This window comes from Microcaecilia unicolor, chromosome 1, assembly GCF_901765095.1.
Source record: "Microcaecilia unicolor chromosome 1, aMicUni1.1, whole genome shotgun sequence".
Lineage (NCBI taxonomy): Eukaryota > Metazoa > Chordata > Amphibia > Gymnophiona > Siphonopidae > Microcaecilia > Microcaecilia unicolor.
In genome coordinates, this window is record NC_044031.1 from 339,709,378 (window position 1) to 339,729,375 (window position 19,998).

The 19,998-nt window shown below is 48.8% G+C and overlaps 1 protein-coding gene across 1 annotated transcript in view; it reads right to left on the minus strand.

The window, feature by feature from the left end:
- The window catches only part of DROSHA (drosha ribonuclease III), a 552,432-nt gene that overhangs the window by 452,003 nt on the left and 80,431 nt on the right, over positions 1 to 19,998 (minus strand). Inside the window, exon 4 of the mRNA XM_030216759.1 lies at positions 5,109 to 5,250. Coding sequence (XP_030072619.1) covers positions 5,109 to 5,250 — 142 coding nt within the window. The remainder of the gene's footprint in view (positions 1 to 5,108; positions 5,251 to 19,998) is intronic.

Consider the following 19,998-nt stretch of genomic DNA (forward strand, 5'->3'; position numbering starts at 1 on the left):
TGTGGGATAAACATAAAGGAATCCTGTTCAGAAGGAATGGATCCTCAGAAGCTTAGCGGAGATTGGGTGGAAGAGCCAGTGGTTGGGAGGCGGGGCTACTGCTAGGCAGACTTCTACGGTCTGTGTCCTGAAAATGGCAGATACAAATCAAGGTCAGGTATACACATAAAGTAGCACATATGAGTTTATCTTGTGGGCAGACTGGACCGTACAGGTCTTTCTCTGCCATCATCTACTATGTTATTATGTTACTATGTAAATGTCTTCTAAAAATACAAATGCACTATACCAACCTTCTAAAATATCTAACCAAACAGTCAACTGTTGTCTTTTACAACTATGGTCATGACAGCATGGCAGATTGAGGATAGGGTGAACCTGAAACAGAAAGCAATGAGAAAGGAAAGGAAGCACAGAAAGAATATATTGTGGGGTGGCAGGAAACACAAACTGAATCTGAACTTGGAAGGATCCTTATGTCTAGGGCAGGAAGGGAGAGGAGAGAGAGAGTAACTGCTCAAAGTAAAGAAGATCGTAAAAGGTTGTAACTTGGGCTTGATATGATGTGGGATTGGATGAAAGGTAACCAAGATATTAATGCAATATGGGATGAATTACAAATAGGTCTTCTATTCTTAGCTGTTTATTTTTCATCTAATTAAAGGTTTTGTGAGGGTACAACAAAAAAAGTATGCTTACTGAGTTTTCATGCAACAGGTACTATTGCTTGGTACTTTTTCCAGTTGTATCAAATACATACATTTATGTTAAGAAGAAGCTATCAAAGCAGAAAGATGCAAAAGATGAGTGCAAGACACAAGAGAAACCAGTGGATGGGTGAGCATGTACCAAGGGAGGTGCTGTTTTTTCTGGTATTTATCCAATATATTTTTATTTTTTTGCATCAAGGGTATTTTATCGATATTTATCAAATAAAACCTATAAAGCACAAAGACACAGTTATAATTCAGTGTGAAATAGGTATAAAATTTAAACTGTGTTCCTAACCTCTCTTTTCCAAGGTGCCAGTCTAAGTTATAGGTTAGTTAAGGGTTTTTATTAACTTAAATCTCCCACCTACCTCTTGCTCTGCATTTCTTATACAGATTGTTTCTAGGGTACAGCTTGTTCTGCTGGTTGCCCTAATTAGGTAAAGTGGGCCCAGTTTTCAATTAGAGTTCACCCACAATCCTAACTCTGATGCTTTACACCTTATGCCCAGTCCTCCAACAAGGTACCCATTAGTTGCCGTCAATGTTATGGCCCCTAGAAATTCAAGCTAAAGCCAATTAATGAGTTTTCCAGATAAGAAAGAGAAAATATTTATTTATTTAGTGCATTTGACCACATTTTTGTCAGCGGGAGGGCCCTTTCTTCTTTGTTATGTAGCCACCTCTACAGCTTCAAGACTTTGAAGAAGTTATTGGAAAAGAAAAGTACACTACTGACATATCTATCCCACACTGCAGTCTTTATCTCCCTATTATGCATTGGTTGTGGGCAGCCTCATTCATACACTGATCAAATGCTTCAATTACTGTAATTCTCTTCATGCCAGCTTCTAACATCAAATGTTGAACGCAGCTGGTAAACTTTTATATAGCGCCACAAAATCTGACCATGTACCCGCCCCTATCCTCCTCCCAGCCCATCCTATCTCAGATTAAATTTTGTCTCATATGTGCCAGCACAATCTCCTCTGTATATACACACCTTCAACGATCCAGACTGGAATCCACTTGCTATAGTGCACTCTGTGTATTAGCATCATCTTTGTAGAACTCCATATCCCAGGAACTAAGGAATGAGAGCTCCTACGCCAAATTCAACATCGAGAGAAAGACTTGGAAGTTCACAGCTGATGTGTATTACTCTGTACAAGCAGCTGCTGTCCTTTCTGGAGAGTGGAGGAGTAGCCTACTGGTTATAGCTGTGGACTTTGAGCCTGGGCAACTGAGTTCGATTCCCACTGCAGCTCCTTGTGACTCTGGGCAAGTCACTTAACCCTCCATTGCCCCTGGTACAAAATAAGTACCTGAATATATGTAAACCGCTTTGAATGTAGTTGCAAAAACCTCAGAAAGGTGGTATATCAAGTCCCCTTTCCCTTTATGGGTTTCCCTATCTCCCTTTCACCAGAGTGTAACTTCAATTCCATCTGCCTTTTTTCAGGGGTTTGTCTTGGTTTAAAAGCATAACATGTCTCTGTGTATTTAGTCCATCTCTTTATTGATGCTATTTTTTTATATTGTACACTGCCATGATGCAGTCTGGCGAATGGCAGTATGTCAAATCAGTAAACAAATACATGTTAGGATTTAAACCATTTATTTATGTTGGATATCTAAGGTGTTAATCAGCTCATGCAGCTCAAGCTCTTCCAGCCTAGGCCTATGCTTACGCTGAGATGCAATTGCTTTGAGTTGGACCCACATAGTTGCCTTAAGGCCTTCCCAAAGGGCTTCTGATGAGACCTCCCTCTGATTATTCAGGGTCATATATTCCAAAAGTAACCCTTCAACATGGGCTGCTATTTGAGAATCCTCAAGCAGCCTCCAATATCGGGTGCCTCCCACCTCTGGAGCAAGTGACAACTCAATCCACACCGGGGCATGGTCTGACCACAAGATCTGTTCAATCCCAGAACGGGCATGGAAGGTGAGCTGCTAAGCCATAAAAAGAAAGTCTATCCTGGAATAACTTGAGAGTACAGGTGAAAAAAACGCGTAGTCCCGCTTCCCCCTGTGGGTTTCCCTCCAGCTATCAACAGGGAGAAATCGTTTAAATAGCACCCTGTCCAAATTTGCTATATATTCCCCCCCCCCCCCCTTTCGTATTATCCAGCCAGGGCAGTAGTATCAAATTAAAATTCCCCCCACCTAAAAGTAGGACACTTTCTTGGCAGTGAAGGATATCCTCCAGACAGGACTCTAGAAATCGCTCTTGCCCCACATTAGGTACATACAGGTTAACTATAGTATATAAACAACCATTTATCATAGCCACCACCACCAATAAGCGCCCCAGTTTATCACTCTTAAGCAATCTGACATCCATCGCAAGTGGCGAACAAATGCCCACATCACCCTTCCTGGACTCCGAGATTCTGGTACGGTATAGAGAGGAGGTGAATAACCGCTCATGTACTCATTTAAAGTGTGTTTCCTGCAATAAACATATGTCACCATGCAAACACTTCAGCTCTTGAAACATCAAGCTGCATTTTGCAGGCAAGTTAAGTCCCTTCACATTACAGGAGACCACTTTCAACATCAGAGGACCCATGATGGAATTCAAGACAATGCCCCCCTCCAAGCAGAACTACGCATCCTTCCCTGAATCCTGATCTCCCGCCCCTCCCCCAATATAGGAAAATCCTCCACTCCCACCTCTCCATTGAAGGAAGTGAAAGCCCTAAGACTCCCACATACCAGAAACAAGAAGCATGATATAAAGTTCCCTTCCCGTACTTTCCAAAATCACACACACATCCATTCAGTCACTCCCAACTTCCATACCCCACACACACATCCACCAGTCTGGGCAAGGTCAAACCAAAGGTCACAGTTCACATTCAACCCTAGCATCAGCAAGGGTGAAGAGTAAGTACTATAGTCAAGGAGGCCTACGTCCACGATACCCAGTTTAGATTGGGCCTGGACCCAGCGCCAGTCCAGGGGGATCTTCCTGACACTGTCATTTGGTGTGACCCTCCACACTACGCCAGTGATAGCCCGCTAACTGCTGCCGTATCTTCCTCCTGCCACTGGTCAGGCTCAGGTCTCTGGATGCCCACTTTATGTAGCGCCTCCCAAGCGCCCAACACAGTAGTAAACTTAGTATGAACCTCAATGAGGGTCACCAGTGGCCCAAATAGAAAAGGTTCAGCGATACCGGATCTGCGCTTGAACTAAGGCCCAAGTGAGCTCCTTGAAAGATCTGCATTTCAAAAGTGTGGCAGTGGCTGTCCTGAAAGAGCTCCACCTCAAAGCCATTCCACTTGAGAACTCCCCTCTCTCTCGCTTTCCGCAGCATAGCCTCTTACTCGGAGAATCTCTGGAAGCAAACCGCCACATCTCAGGGGAAGCCACTGAATCTGGGATCCAGGGTGCGTGCTCCAGCAATAGGGGAGTCACATACACCTCTCCCAATCCTCTCCCAGGAGCCAACAATAAAGGTCTTGCACTGTGTGCGTAAAATCACCATACTAAGCCCCCTCAGGTATATCCCAAATCCGCACAGTGTTACATTTTGTGCGGTTCTCCAGGTCCTCCAATTTACTCAGCAATTTTCAGTGCTCCTCCTGAAGCTTTGCCACTGTGCACTGGGTGCCCATCACCAGAGACTCGCACCCATCCATGTGTTCTTCTACGTACTCGATGCAGGTCCCCATGCTGGCAAGGTACAACTTAATACCCTGGACCGCATCTTTGATTTGGGACTTAACCAATGCAATTTCACTCTTGATTTTCCCAAGCCAGGATTGCAAGTCCACCACTGAGATCCGCACCTACACCAAATCTACCACAGCTAGGGTCAGGCTCCATGCTGTTCTCCAGTGGGGATGGTGATGCACGCTCTGCATGCTCAGAACCACATGGGAAACGGCCAGCCAGCTTCGCTGCCATTTTTGCTGGGGTTTTACCCTTGACCAGCCTTATCATCATTGCCATCCGGTAGCAGGAAGATTCGCACCTCGTGGGAGGAAGATGATGACCCAAGTGGAGTACTAGAAGCAGCGGTGGGGAAGGGACCTGCTTTGACTCGTACAGAGCTCCCCCTTCAAGCAACCATCATACAGGATGATGTCACTTCCTCCAGGATTTAAACCATTTATGATATATGCACATTGCCCCAATGCACGAGAATCTGGGATGCAACAGATCTACTCAGAACAGTGTTTCTCAAGCTGGCCCTTACAGGATGCCCACAATGAATATGCATGGGATATACTCACATAAAATACAGAGAGAGCATGCAAATCTCTCATGCATACTCATTGTGATTATCCTAAAATCAGACTGGTTAGGATCAGCCTGCAAGACATTTATAACACCTGTGAGATTTTTCAGCACTATCTATAGTCTTCAGAAGGTTATTTCACTTACCTGGATCTTCATCTAGCTTGGTCTTTGGGGGTTCCCACGGTGGCCTGGCTGCCTTTGCCCTTGTCTGCCGCTTTCCTAATTCCTCCTCAAACCTGTCATACAAATCACGAAGCTTACTGGTCCCAACCACTGTAGAATCACCCTAAAGATAATGGAAGATAAAGCAAAACTATCAAGATAGCCTCCAAGGGCTAGTATAATACAGATTTATATTTGGCCTCACAAAATGAATGTTTTATTTTTCGTTTTGTTTTTACTTTTTAAACAAGAAGTTCAGAAGAAAAACCCATTTTATTCATGTTTTCCCATCATTTAAGAAAATTTAACATGAGAAATTTTATAAAAATGGTAGTTTAGATAGTTAAAATACTTTTGAATTTTAAGACACCCAGGAAGCACTGGAAAGAAAGAACCTTGCCTGTATTCGTTTGTAACAGAAGAAACAGCCTGGCATTTAGTGGTAAATACAAAAAAAAAAAAAAAAAAAGTAAAACTTGCAATAAAGTGAAAAATAAGAAAATATGGACTACTACTCTCAAGCAAATTACACCATACACATTTAACCTGTCTTGCAAGATGGCTCTGTGGTATGACCCCTATCAGGGAAATGAACAAATCTTGCTTTTATTAGCCTTTATACAGGACACAATGAAGGAAGAGAAGGTGGAGGAGTATGACCTAAGTTTCAAATTTATTTGATATGCCGCCTATTAGAGAACTGTCTAAACGGTTTACACAAAAAACAATTATATATATATTGTACAAATAAAAAGAAATATGTATATATGTATTCTCACCCCTTAGTTTTTCCTCCATCTCTATGGGCAAGGATAAGGGAAGGACGACTGTTCTCTCTTAGCCACCTGTCTCCCTGTTGAGTTCTATGGATGGAGGCATTTCAGGAGGGTTTGGACGGAGGTCCATCAGAGTGGCTATGGGAATTGGGAAAGTATCATGGTGCTCCTGAACATGATGCTACCCTTTGCCCAGACCCCAGAGAACCACCATCACAATGACTGCAAGCTGGAGAAGCTGGCAAGGAGATCCCAGCTGCTATATGGGAAAATTAGGTTCTTACCTTGGTAATTTTCTTTTAGTCACAGCAGATGAATCCATTAACTGATGGGTTGTATCCGCCTATCAGCAGGTGGAGATAGAGAACACTGAAAAACCATAGTGCCTGTTGGACGGCTAGCCCCAACTGCCTTCAGTATTTGAGATTTCCAAAGCAGAGTGAACCATAAAGGTATAATAGCATAAACTTTCCTCACAGCGAACAAACGCCCCAGAACAGAAGCAATAACCATACAAAGGAGGGATGAACTCAACCTCCTGTAGTACAATATCATGTAGAAATTTTGAGAACTGGTATCCAACTTCTTCCAATGAGATCTATATCTGCATGAAAGATCTGAATAAAAAACAAGTCAGACAGGGAGAGATCGTGGATTCATCTGCTGTGACTAAAGAAAGAAAATTACCAAGGTAAGAACCTAATTTTCCCTTCCTTGTCATCAGCAGCAGATGAATCCATTAACTGATGGGATGTACAAAAGCAATCCCACGTAGGGTGGGAATAGGCCATACCGCAAGCAAACACTTGTGCTCCAAAAATAGCGTCCTGCTTCGCCGCAACATCCAGCCTATAATGCCGGAAAAATGAGAGCTGAGAAGCCCAAGTAGCCGCACTACAGATCTCTTGAAGAGAGAGTGCACCCGTTTCAGCCCACAAGGAAGAAATCACTCCGTGGAATGCGCCTTAAACGCTTCAGGTGGAGACCGACCTGAAAGCAGATACGCAGCAAAAATGACTTCCTTGAGCCAACGGGCTACAGTGGCCTTAGATGCCGGGCCTCCACGCCAAGGACCTGACAACAAGACAAAAAGGTGATCAGAAGTCCTGATATCATTTGACATCTGTAGATACTGCAACAGCGCCCTGCGGACATCCAGAAGATGTAACTGCCCAAAGGAATCCGGGAACTCTTCCCTAGAAAAGGAAGGAAGAAAAATGGGCTGCTTCAGGTGAAATGCTGAAATCACCTTAGGCAGGAAGGAAGGCACTGTATGTACCGTTACTCCAGACTCCGAGAATTGCAGAAAAGGGTCCCGACAGGACAGCGCCTGCAGATCAGACACGCGTCTAGCCGATGTCAAGGCCACCAAAAAGACTGTCTTGAGAGTCACATCCTTCTCCGAAGTTTGCTTAAGCGGCTCGAAGGGCGAACACTGAAGAGCCTTCAACACCAGCCCCAGGTTCCAGGCTGGACAGGAGGATGGAGCCTAAGCACCCCTCTGAGAAATCGGGCAATGTCCGGATGAGCAGCAAGGGACAAGCCACCGACTTTCCCTCAATAGCATGATAATGCTGCCACTTGCACCCGCAGGGAATTGTAAGCCAGGCCTTTCTGTAAGCCCTCCTGCAAAAAGTCCAGCACTGTCGAGACTGCAGCCCGCGTGGGTGTGATCGCCTTTGAAACACCCCACGCCTCAAATTTGCGCCAGATCCAAGCATAAGCTGCGGAGGTGGACCGCTTGCGGGCCTGCAAGAGTGGAGATGACCTTGTTAGAGTAGCCCTTGTCTCTAAATTGCGCCCTCTCAATAGCCAGGTTGTAAGACCAAATCGGCAGGGATCCTCCATAGACACCGGACCCTGAGCCAACAGGTTCGGCACCAGGGGTAAATGCACCAGAGCGTCCACCAACATCCGGCGGAGATCCGCATACCACGGATGCCTTGGCCAATCTGAAGTGATGAGAATCACCAGACCTCAGTGCTATCGAATCTGCAGTAGGACTCGCCCTTTTAGGGGCCAAGGAGGGAACACATACAGGAGCTCTGAGGGCCAGGGTTGAGCCAGAGCATCCAACCCCGCCAAGTGAGGATCTCTCCTTTTGCTGAAAAAGCAGGGTACTTTGGCGTTTGCACTTGACGCCATTAGATCCATTCCGGGAGTCCCCCATTTGGCACAAATCTGAAGAAAAACTTCTTCTGCCAGTTCCCATTCCGCCGGGTCGATTTGATGCCTGCTGAGAAAATCGGCTTGCACATTGCTCTGACCTGCTATGTGAGCTGCAGACAGAAGCTGCAGGTGTAGCTCGGCCCAGTGGCAAATCTGGGCGGCCTCCACGGCCAGGGCCCTGCACTGAGTGCCTCCCTGACGATTTATGTATGCCACCGCTGTCGTGTTGTCTGACAGAACCCGGACAGCAAGCCCCTTCAGAGTCTTTTGAAAGGCCATAAGAGCCTGGAATATCGCTCTCAGTTCCAAGCGATTGATGGACCACCCCGCTTCCACAGGTGTCCACAGACCCTGAGCATAGCTTCCCTGGCAATGCGCTCCCCAGCCTAGAAGGTTGGCATCTGTTATCACCAGGCACCAAGAAGGAAGTGCAAGAGGCATTCCTTGGGGCAGCATCCTGTTAGAGAGCCACCACTCCATACTGAGCTGGGCCACAGGGAGCAACGTTAGTCTGTGTAGATATTCCTGGGACATCGGAGACCATTGTTGAAGCAGGGCAACCTGCAGAGGCCTCATATGCGCTCTCGCCCAAGGCACCACCTCCAAGGTGGCCGTCATCGACCCCAGAAGCTGGACAAAGTCTCAAGCTTGCGGGCAAGGCATCCGCAGAAGCAGACGGATCTGATTCTGAAGCTTGCACCGCCTTAGGTCGGGGAGAAAGACAAACCCCGATGCCCTGTCGAACCGGACCCCCAAATACTCGAGAGACTGAGAGGGGGTCAGGTGACTTTTGGGTATATTGACCACCCAGCCTAGCGCCTGCAGGACCGCCACCACTCTGGCTGTGGCAAGACGACTCTCGGTTGCCGAATCCACTCTGATAAGCCAGTCGTTGAGATAGGGTGAACTCTGATACCCTCTCGCCTGAGACAGGCAGCTACGATCACCATTACCTTGGAAAAGGTAAGGGGACCTGTGGCTAGGCAGAAAGGCAAGGCCAGAAACTGGAAATGCTTTCCCAACACCGCAAAGCGGAGGAACCGCTGGTGTGGAGGCCAGATAGGAATGTGCAAATAAGCTTCTTTTAGGTCCAGAGACGTGAGAAACTCTCCTGGCCGTACCGTTGCAATGACGGAGCGCAGGGTTTCCATTCGAAAATGTCATACTCTGAGAGCCTCGTTGACTCTTCGTAAGTCGAGGATTGGTCTGAAAGACCCGCCTTTTCGAGGCACGACAAAATTAATGGAATAGCGACCGCAACCGCGTTCGGCGGGAGGCACCGGTATCACTGCTCCGAGGTGCAAGACTTGTAAGGTCTCCTCTACCGCCACCCGTTTTACGGCAGTGCCGCATCGGGACTCCACAAACACGTCTCTCACCGCGGCACCGAATTCCAGTCGGTAGCCTTCTCTGATCAGGTCCAGGACCCACTGATCCGAGGTAATCTTGGTCCACTCCTCTAGAAAGAGGGAAAGACGTCCTCTTATTGCAGGCAAGGAGGAGTGGACCGGCGTCTCATCATTGTGGAGGACGCCCCTGAACTCCTGGCCTTGAACAGGCCCCTGCGGAACATTTGTCCAAGCGAAAGCAGTTCCTCTGCTGAAAACGGGCACGTTGAGAAAACCCAGCAGAGCTCCCCGGGCAATACCTGCGAGCTTCACGGAAGCAAGGTCTGGAACAGGAGGGAAACATAGAACCCTTGGAAGAAGGCCTCGGCCTATCCTCAGGTAACCGCTGGAGTTTAGATTCCCCAGGTCTTTCACAATCTTCTCCCTCTCCAAATAACAGGAGGCCCCGAAAGGGTAGCCTCACCAGCCTTTGCTTAGAAGCCATGTCAGCCGCCGAATGCCACAGCCAAAGAAGGCAGCGGGCGGACACCGCCACAGACATCTGTTTAGCCGAAGCTCTGACCAGATCATAAAGGCCGTCAGCCAAAAATGACAGGGCCGACTCCATCCGCGGGGCAACCTCCGAAAGGGGGCCTGCATCATCGGCGGGCTGTTCCACCGCCTGCTGTAGCCAGGAAAGACATGCCCGGGCTGCATAGGAACTGCAAATAGATGCCATCAAGGCAAGGCCCGCAATTTCAAAGGACCGCCTCAGTGTGGACTCCAGCCACCGGTCCTGCGTGTCTTTCAAAGCCACCCCTCCCTCTACTGGGAGAGTGGTCTTTTTTTGTCACCGCCGTGACCAATGCATCCACTTTAGGCCAAGTGCTTCTCACACAGAGGGTAAAGCTAACCCATAGCCCTGGCCATTTTCAAAGGCCCATCGGGGTCAGACCATTGAGCAGAAATAAGCTCTTGGATGGAGTCATGCACTGGAAAGGTCCGAGTAGGCTTCTTAGTACTCGCCATCCTAAGATTAACAGAGGAGGCCGCACCTTCAGCAAGATCATCAATTGAGAGGGCCTGCAAGGCGTCAGTAATGAGAGCTGGCAGCTCGTCGCGGTGGAAAATCCGGACCGCCACTGGGATCATCCAAATCCAGTGGCAAATAGGCACCCTCCTCTGGATCATCCATCCCTGAGGGCCTGCCAGATCCCTCAGACTCTCCACAGCCTGACCACGGGGGGGGGGAGAAAGGATATGCACCACTTTCAGATGGGGAATTTACCCATCTATGTTTAGCGTGTTTCCAGCGCTCGGGGGAGTAAATAACCTCTGAAGCCATCCCCGGGGCATCAACACCTGGAGGGAAGCCAGGATGCAATGCAGTGTCAGACAGCTGCAGCAGAGCTCTTTTCAGCATGAAAGCCTTATGAATTAACAGCACAAACTCAGGGGAGAAAACTCACCCTGACCCTCCGCCTCCAAATTAGGAGTAACGGATGTAGGAGCTCCTCTGGCAGCCTGTAAACGAGGCGTCCCCCTGCCCTCAGATTCCTCCACAACCGCGAGGGTCGAGGCATGCGGCGCTTCCAAAATGGCACCCGCTGCCAGCTCCATCGAGCGGGAAGAAACATCGCTCGGCATGCTCATACTAGCGTGAGCGTCTAAGGAGCACGTTTTACACAGCCCCGCTGCTGATCTGCGTTTACCACAACGGGAGCAGCGCTTAACTCCTTCAGCACCCATCGTCTGTTTTTTACAGAACGGGAATATAGCAATAAAATGGCGGCTTCGCGCCAAAACTTACCCCGATCGGAACGGCGTACCCGGGACCGCCCCAGAGGAGATGGGCACCACTCTCACCTCAGAGGACCGAGTCAATGAGCTCCGGTCAAGCTGCACAGAACCCGAATCACTGGAAAAAGCCTCAGAACAGCCACACAGTAAAAGCGCGCTTTTTTTTTTTTTTATGCTGTGAGGAAAGTTGGAGGCAGGCAGCAACAGAGGGACTCCGGGAGGCGGGGGGAATGGGTAAGGCAGGGAAAGGGCGAACCTATATGCCTTTAAAGTGGGCACCACCAGCCACAACACCCCTGCTCAACTGGCAAAGCACAGGAGCCACCCCAGGCAGTCTGAAATCCAGGAGCTGATCAAGCTACGTCCACACCTGCTGGGAGATAGAGAAATACTGAAGGCAGTTGGGGCTAGCCATCCAAGAAGCACTATGGTTTTTCAATGTTCTCTATCTCCACCTGCTGGTAGGTGGATACAACCCATCAGTAAATGGATTCATCTGCTGCTGATGACAAGGAACAGAGATGCCTAAACTGAGCAGAAATTTAGAGCTTCCTGGGTCATATTCCAAGGATGCTGCTCAAGAGACTGGAGTACCACTGGGAGACAACAGAGGATGATGGATTGAGAGAAATTCAGCGGAGGTTATGCAGCTGCAACAGTCTGTGAGTGGGGCTGAAATGGGCTCTTTGGTTGGTACTGCTGCAACATTATAACTTTCGATACCTGAGTTTCTTTCTGCCTGTCCTGCTTCCATTACGTTGGAAGTCATTTGGGAGGTGATCACTGACTTGAGTACAGATCTGTGTCCACAAATATGAGTTTTATCTAATGCAGTAAGACAACTGAAAGCAAAGAGAGCCAAGAACACCACACAAATTCACAACCAGAGGGAAAATAAACACCCACACCTTTTGGACAACAACGATGCATGAACAGTGAAACGTAACAACCAAGGATATACACTTCATGAGAAAATGGGATGAAGCTAGTGAAAAAACACTAAACAAAATACCAGCACTATCAATGAAAACCAGAAATTAATAAAAAAACATGTCCCTGGTGTAACAAGCTACTACACATGAAAAAAAAAACTGCACAGGAAACTTGAAAACATGAGCCAAAAACAAAACAAACACACAAAAAAAAAAACATATGGAGAAAAGCCATAAGAAAATACACAAACAACATAAAGAAAACTAAAGCAGAACATTACAGCACATATGCGAACTCTGAACAGACTAATAGGATAAAAAAAATTCGAACTCATGAACAAACTACTGAAAACCCAAGACATATTGGCATCAACTGAACCACCAACAGAAGCAGAGGAGCTTGCACAATATTTAAAAAACAAAACAGCAAACACAAGAGCAAACTTAGTAATATCACAAACATCAATCACTGACTTCCTACAAAACTGCGAAACAAAAGATATCCACACTGTGGCAGATATTGGACCACATTCAAACCACCCAAACAAAACACAGTAAAGTGGAGGAGTGGCCTAGTGGTTAGGGTGGTGGACTTTGGTCCTGGGGAACTGAGGAACTGAGTTCGATTCCCGGCACAGGCAGCTCCTTGTGACTCTGGGCAAGTCACTTAACCCTCCATTGCCCCATGTAAGCCGCATTGAGCCTGCCATGAGTGGGAAAGCGCGGGGTACAAATGTAACAAAAAAAAAAAAAATAACTACTGACTAAGTATGCATGCACATACTGCATGCTAGACAACTGCCCTAACTACATGATGAAAGACCCACCAGACTAGTTCATAGAGCGCTTCACCAAACGCATTGCATTCATGTTCGCAAAGGGACAATTTCCAACAGACAAAGGCGAAATAGTACCAACACCAGTCCCCAAAAACACAAAAAGCAAAATTAGTGACATCACAAACTACAGACCAGTGGCCTCAATACCGCTAACTGGGCAACACAATAATAATGGGTGATTTCTATTACCCCGATATTGACTGGGTAAATGTAACATCAGGACATGCTAGGGAGGTAAAATTCCTTGATAAAATCAAGGACTGCTTTATGGAGCAGCTGGTACAGGAGCCGACGAGAGAAGGAAAAATTCTAGACCTAGTCCTTAGTGGAGAGCATGATCTGGTGCGGGAGGTAATAGTGCAGTGGCCGCTTGATAACAGTGATCATAATATGATCGGATTTGATATTAGCTTTGAAGTTTACATAGGAAATCAAATACGTTAGCATTTAACTTTAAAAAAGGAGACTATGATAAAATGAGAAGAACATGAAAAAAAAAAAAAAAAAAAAACTTAGAGGAGCGACTGCGAGGGTCAAAAATTTACATCAGGCGTGGATGCTGTTCAAAAACACCATCCTGGAAGCCCAGGCCAAATATATTCCGAATATTAAAAAAGGAGGACGGAAGACCAAACTACAGCCTGCGTGCTTAAAAAGTGAGGTGAAGGAAGCTATTAGAGCTAAAAGAAAATCTTACAGAAAATGGAAGAAGGAACCGACTGAAAATAATAAGAAACAGCATAAGGAATGTCAAGTGCAAAGAGCTGATAACGAAGGCTAAGAGGGACTTCGAAAAAAAGAATGCGTTGGGAGGCAAAAACACATAGTAAAAAATTTTTTAGGTATATTAAAAGCAGGAAGCCGGCAAAAGAATCGGTTGGACCACTAGATGACCGAGGAGTAAAAGGGGCGATCAGAGAAAACAAAGTCGTAGAGGAGAGATTAAATGAATTCTTTGCTTCGGTCTTCACCGAGGAAGATTTGGGTGGGATACTGGTGCCGGAAATGGTATTCGAAGCTGAGTCGGAGAAACTTAATGCATTCTCTGTAAACCTGGAGGATGTAAAGGGGCAGTTCTACAAACTGAAGAGTAGCAAATCTCCTGGACCGAATGGTATTCATCCCAGAGCACTGATAGAACTGAAAAATGAGTTTGCAGAGCTACTGTTAGAAATATGTAATTTATCCTTAAAATCGAGTGTGGTACCGGAAGATTGGAGGGTGGCCAAAGTATTGCCGATTTTTAAAAAAGGTTCCAGTGGAGATCCGGGAAATTATACACCGGTGAGTCTGAAGTCGGTGCCGAGCAAAATGGTAGAGACTATTATAAAGAACAAAATTACAGAGCATATTCAAAAGCATGGATTTATGAGACGTGAGTCAACATGGATTTCTTTGAAGGGGTGAACAAACATGTGGATAAAGGTGAGCTGGTTGATATTGTGTATCTGGATTTTTAGAAGACGTTTGACAAAGTACATAAGACAACAAAGAGAGCGGAAGGAAAACCAAAATAGACCAGATAAAAACCATAACGAGTAAGAGCACCAAAGAAGTTTATTAGGACCTAATAAACTTCTTTGGTGCTCTTACTCTTTATGGTTTTTATCTGGTCTATTTTGGTTTTCCTTCCACTCTCTTTGTTGTCTTATGTGTTTGCGGGAGACTTGGACCTTCTTTTTGTTGGTTTGACAAAGTACCTCATGAAAGACTCCAGAGGAAATTGGAGAGTCATGGGATAGAAGGTAGTGTTCTATTGGGGATTAAAAACTGGTTAAAAGATAGAAAACAGAGAGGAAGTGACGTCACGAAGCCGAATGGACGCCTGATCCTCTTGCTCCGCTATCCCCCACTGGTTTAAAGGCAACAACTGCGGTAATAAACTCTTTTCCCGCTGGAAACGGCAGTATCGTGAAGGCGAATACTTACCCGCCAACATGAGCAAAAAAAGTTCTGTTCCCTCGCGGGATAAGGTAAAATTATGTATAATCATACCTGATAATTTTCTTTCCATTAATCATAGCTGATCAATCCATAGACTGGTGGGTTGTGCCAATCTATCAGCAGGTGGAGATAGAGAGCAAACTTTTGCCTCCCTATATGTGGTCATGTGCTGCCGGAAACTCCTCAGTATGTCGATATCAAAGCTCCATCCGCAGGACTCAGCACATAAGAGAATTACACCCACGAAGGGACACTCTGCCCAGCTCACCACCGCCGAAACGGGGGAGGGGAATCCGTCCAGCTCATCCCCGCGGAGCGGGGGAGGGACACCACACCCGCCGATGCGGGGGGATCTGGCTTATCCTGCAACCGCAACCGCGGGAGGAGCTGACTGACCCTAACACCGCCGAAGCGGGAGGGGTACAAAGCTGCCCTACAGCCGCACGAAGCGGGAGGGAGTGCTGGCAGAATTTATGTCTCAATCCAGCCCCGTAAAACGGGGGGGAGAGGAATGCAGCAGCTCACTGTAACACAAACTCGTCTCAACTCTTGAAGAATCCAAGTGAAAAAACTTGAACACGAAGTCTTTCTGAAGTAACTGAAGACTAAACTTGAACCTGAAATGCAACCAGAATAAAAACAGTACAGATATCTGGGAGGGGCTATGGATTGATCAGCTATGATTAATGGAAAGAAAATTATCAGGTATGATTATACATAATTTTACCTTCCATATCATCAAGCTGATCAATCCATAGACTGGTGGGATGTACCGAAGCAGTACTCACCCAGGGCGGGACATTGAAATCCCTGACCTCAACACTGAAGCTCCAAACCGGGCCTCCGCCCGTGCAGCCACCGTCAAACGGTAATGCTTGGAGAATGTATGAGCCGAAGCCCAAGTTGCCGCCTGCATATCTCTTCCAAGGAGACGGATCCGGCCTCTGCCATCGAGGCCGCCTGAGCTCTTGTGGAGTGAGCCTTCAGCTGGATAGGCGGCACCTTCCCCGCGGCCACATAAGCCGCTGCCATGGCTTCCTTGACCCATCTTGCCACTGTAGGCTTAGCAGCCTGCAGACCCTTACGAGGACCTGCAAACAGGACAAACAGATGATCCGATTTCCGGAAATCATTGGTCACTTCCAAGTATCTGATGATGACTCATCTCACATCCAGATATTTAAGAGCAGAGTACTCCTCTGGGTAGTCCTCCCTACGAAAGGAAGGGAGACAGAGCTGCTGATTCACATGGAAGCGAGAAACAATCTTGGGCAGGAAGGAAGGCACTGTGCGAATAGTCACTCCTGCCTCAGTGAACTGCAGAAAAGGCTCTCGACAAGAGAGCGCCTGGAGCTCGGAAACTCTTCTGGCTGAAGTGATAGCCACCAAAAAGACTGCTTTCAACGTCAGGTCTTTCAGAGATGCCCTTGCCAAGGGTTCAAAAGGCGGCTTCTGCAATGCTCTTAGCACCAGGTTGAGAATCCACGCAGGCACCACTGAGTGCGGAGGAGGGCGCAGGTGAGTAACTCCCTTGCGAAAGCGCACCACATCTGGCTGCGAAGCCAGGGAAGCACCCTTCAGGCGGCCCCTGAAGCAAGCCAGAGCCGCTATCTGGACTTAAAGGGAACTGAGCGACAGGCCTTTCTCCAGACCTTCTTGCAGGAACGCCAACACTGAAGAATTGGAGCAGTGAAGGGAGAAAGTGAGCCTGCTTCACACCATGCTGCAAAGACACGCCAAACCCTGGCGTAAGCAGTAGAAGTAGAGCGCTTCCTCGCTCTCAGCATAGTGGCGATGACCTTGTCTGAGAAGCCCTTCTTCCTCAGACGCTGCCGCTCAATAGCCAGGCCGTAAGACCAAAGGTGGAGGGATCCTCCATCACCACGGGACCCTGATGTAACAGGCCCTGCTCCACTGGCAGCCGCAGAGGATCGCCGACTGAGAGCCTGATCAAGTCCGCATACCAGGGACATCTGGTCCAATCCGGACCACCAGGATTACCCTGCCGGGATGCTTTGCCACCCGGACTAGCACCCTGCCCAACATGGGCCAGGGCGGGAACACATAGAGAAACTCTTGTGTCGGCCACTGTTGGAGAAGAGCATCTACTCCCAGGGATCGAGGGTCCCGTCCTCTGCTGAACAAGCGCGGCACTTGGCAATTGGCCGATGACGCCATCAGATATAGGCTCGGCTGGCCCCAGCGCTTCGTGATGTCCAAGAACGCCTGAACAGATAGCTGCCGCTCTCCGGGCTCCTGCTCCAGGTTCGCTTCCGCTCACTGGCATAGATTCATAGCCTCCTTGGCTAGAGGGGCGCTCTTGGTACCTCCCTGGCGGTTGATATAGGCCACAGCCGTGGCATTGTCCGACAGGACCCGTACAGGCTTCAACACCAGTACCGGGATGAACTCCAATAACACCAACCGAATGGCTCTGAGTTCCAGGAGGTTGATAGACCACTTGCCTCTGCAGGAGACCAGAGCCCCTGCACTGTCCTTCCCAAGCATTGGGCTCCCCAGCCCATCAAAGAGGCGTCTGTCGTGACGACAATCCACTCCGGGGTCACCAGAGGCATTGCTGCAGACAACTTGTCTGTCTGCGTCCACCAGCTCAGCGCCTTGCGCACTGCTGGGTCCAAGGGAAGGCGCACAGCAGAATCCTCCGACATCGGAGTCCAGCGCAGCAGCAGAGATAGCTGTAGTGGTCTCATATGAGCCCTGGCCCAGGGCACTACTTCCATCGTGGCCGTCATAGAGCCCAACAGCTGCACGTAGTCCGAAGCCCGAATAGGAGAGGCTACTAGGAACTAGTCCACCTGAGCCTGAAGCTTGACAATCCGATTGTCTGGCAGGAACACTCTGCCCACTTGGGTGTCGAATCGAACTCCCAGATACTCCAGGGACTGAGTCGGGTGCAGCTGGCTCTTCTTCCAGTTGATGATCCATCCCAGGGAGCTCAAAAGAGCAACTACCCGGTCCATAGCTTTGCCGCACCCTGCATAAGAGGGGGCTCGGATCAACCAGTCGTCCAGATAAGGATGGACTTGTACTCCTTCCTTTAGCAGGAAGGCCGCTATGACCCCCATTACTTTGGAAAAGGTCCGCGGAGCAGTAGCCAACCAGAAAGGGAGGGCTCTGAACTGGAAGTGTCGTCTCAGGACTGTAAAACGCAGAAAGCGTTGGAGAGGAGGCCAGATGGGAATATGCAGGTACGCTTCCTTGATGTCCAAGGAAGCCCAGAACTCTCCTGCCTTCACTGCCGCTATAACAGAGCGGAGAGTCTCCATGCGAAAGTGCCTCACTTTCAAGGCCCGATTGACCCCTTTGAGGTCGAGGATAGGCCGGACAGAACCTCCTTTCTTTGGTACCACAAAGTAAATGGAGTAACGTCCCTTGCCAATCTGATTTTTTGGCACCGGAACGACCGCACCCAGGCGGATCAGGTTGTCCAAGGTCTGCTGCACTGCCACAGCTTTGACCGGAGACTTGCAGGGAGAGAGTACAAACCCGTCTCTTAAGGGTCGGCAGAACTCTAGCTTGTAGCCGTCTCTGATGCCTTCCAGCACCCAAGCGTGTGAAGTTACTGTGGTCCGCTCACCCAGAAACGAGGACAGCCGTCCTCCAATCTGCACTGGGGCGTGGACCAAGGCCCCGTCACTGGGCGCGAGACCCTGGGGGAGGACCGGAGGGAGCACCTCCGGGACGGCGGTCTCTGCGAAAGGAATGCTGCTTGGGGGAGAAATTCCTCTTGAAGGAAGAGGGGGCAGAGGAGCCCGACCTGCCCGGGCGGTACCGACGGGCTTCCTGAAACCGTCCTCTGGAGGTACCGGGACGAGTACTAGCCCGAGCCCTGACCTCTGGTAACTTCTTGCCCTTAGACGTGCCGAGATCGGTCACGCTTTTGTCCAGCTCGACCCCAAAGAGCAGCTTGCCTTTAAAAGGCAATCTAGCCAGGCGGGATTTAGAGGCGTGGTCAGCAGACCAATGTTTCAGCCAAAGCCACCGCCGCGCAGAGACTGTCTGAGCCATGCCTTTAGCTGAGGCTCTCAAGACATCATACAGCAAGTCTGCCAAATAGGCTAGGCCCGATTCCAGGGCCGGCCAATCAGCCCTCAAGGAATGATCCGAGGGGGAAGCCCGCTGCACCATAGTCAGGCACGCCCTGGCCACATAGGAACCGCAAACCGAGGCCTGCAAACTTAAAGCAGTTGCCTCAAAGGACGACCTTAAGGCCGCCTCCAATCTTCTGTCTTGGGCGTCCATTAGGGCCGTGCCACCTTCCACCGGCAAAGCCGTTTTCTTAGTCACCGCAGTGATTAAAGAATCCACAGTAGGCCACAGATAGGCCTCACGTTCACTTTCAGGTAAAGGATAGAGGCGGGACATAGCCCTAGCCACTTTGAGGCTCGCTTCCGGGACATCCCATTGAGCCGAAATTAAGGTGTGCATGGCATCATGCACGTGGAAGGTTCTAGGCGGGCGCTTCGTCCCCAGCATAATGGCAGAGCCAACAGGGGCTGAGGGAGAGACGTCCTCCGGAGAGGAAATCATCAAAATGCCCATGGCCTGCACTAACAGGTTGGGCAAATCCTCTGGGCTAAAAAGCCGCGCTGCAGAGGGGTCATCCGCTCCATCCGAGCGGGGATCCGTCTCCTCCAAGGAATCCGCAAAGGACCGTTGGGAGACCTCAGACACGCTGCCCTCATCTACATCGGAGGAGACAAAGTCCTCCAAGGCCTGGAAATCAACCCGAGGGCGTTTACCTCTGGGAACCTCAACCTCTTTATCAGAAGAGGGAGCAGGGGCAGCGTTTTGCATGAGGAAAGCCTGATGCAGCAGCAAAACAAACTCGGGGGAGAAACCCCCCAGACTGTGCACTTCCGCAGCCTGGGCAACAGCCCTAGACGCACCCTCAACCGGCGCTCGCAAGAGCGGGGGAGAGGCATGCTGCGCATCCAAAATGGCGTCCGGCGCGACACTCCGCGAAGGAGCCGCGCGGGAAGAACGGCACTTAACTGTAGCCGCTTTTGTGCCGTCGCCCAAATTAAGGGCGTTCATGGCATTAATGTCTCCAACCTCAAGGG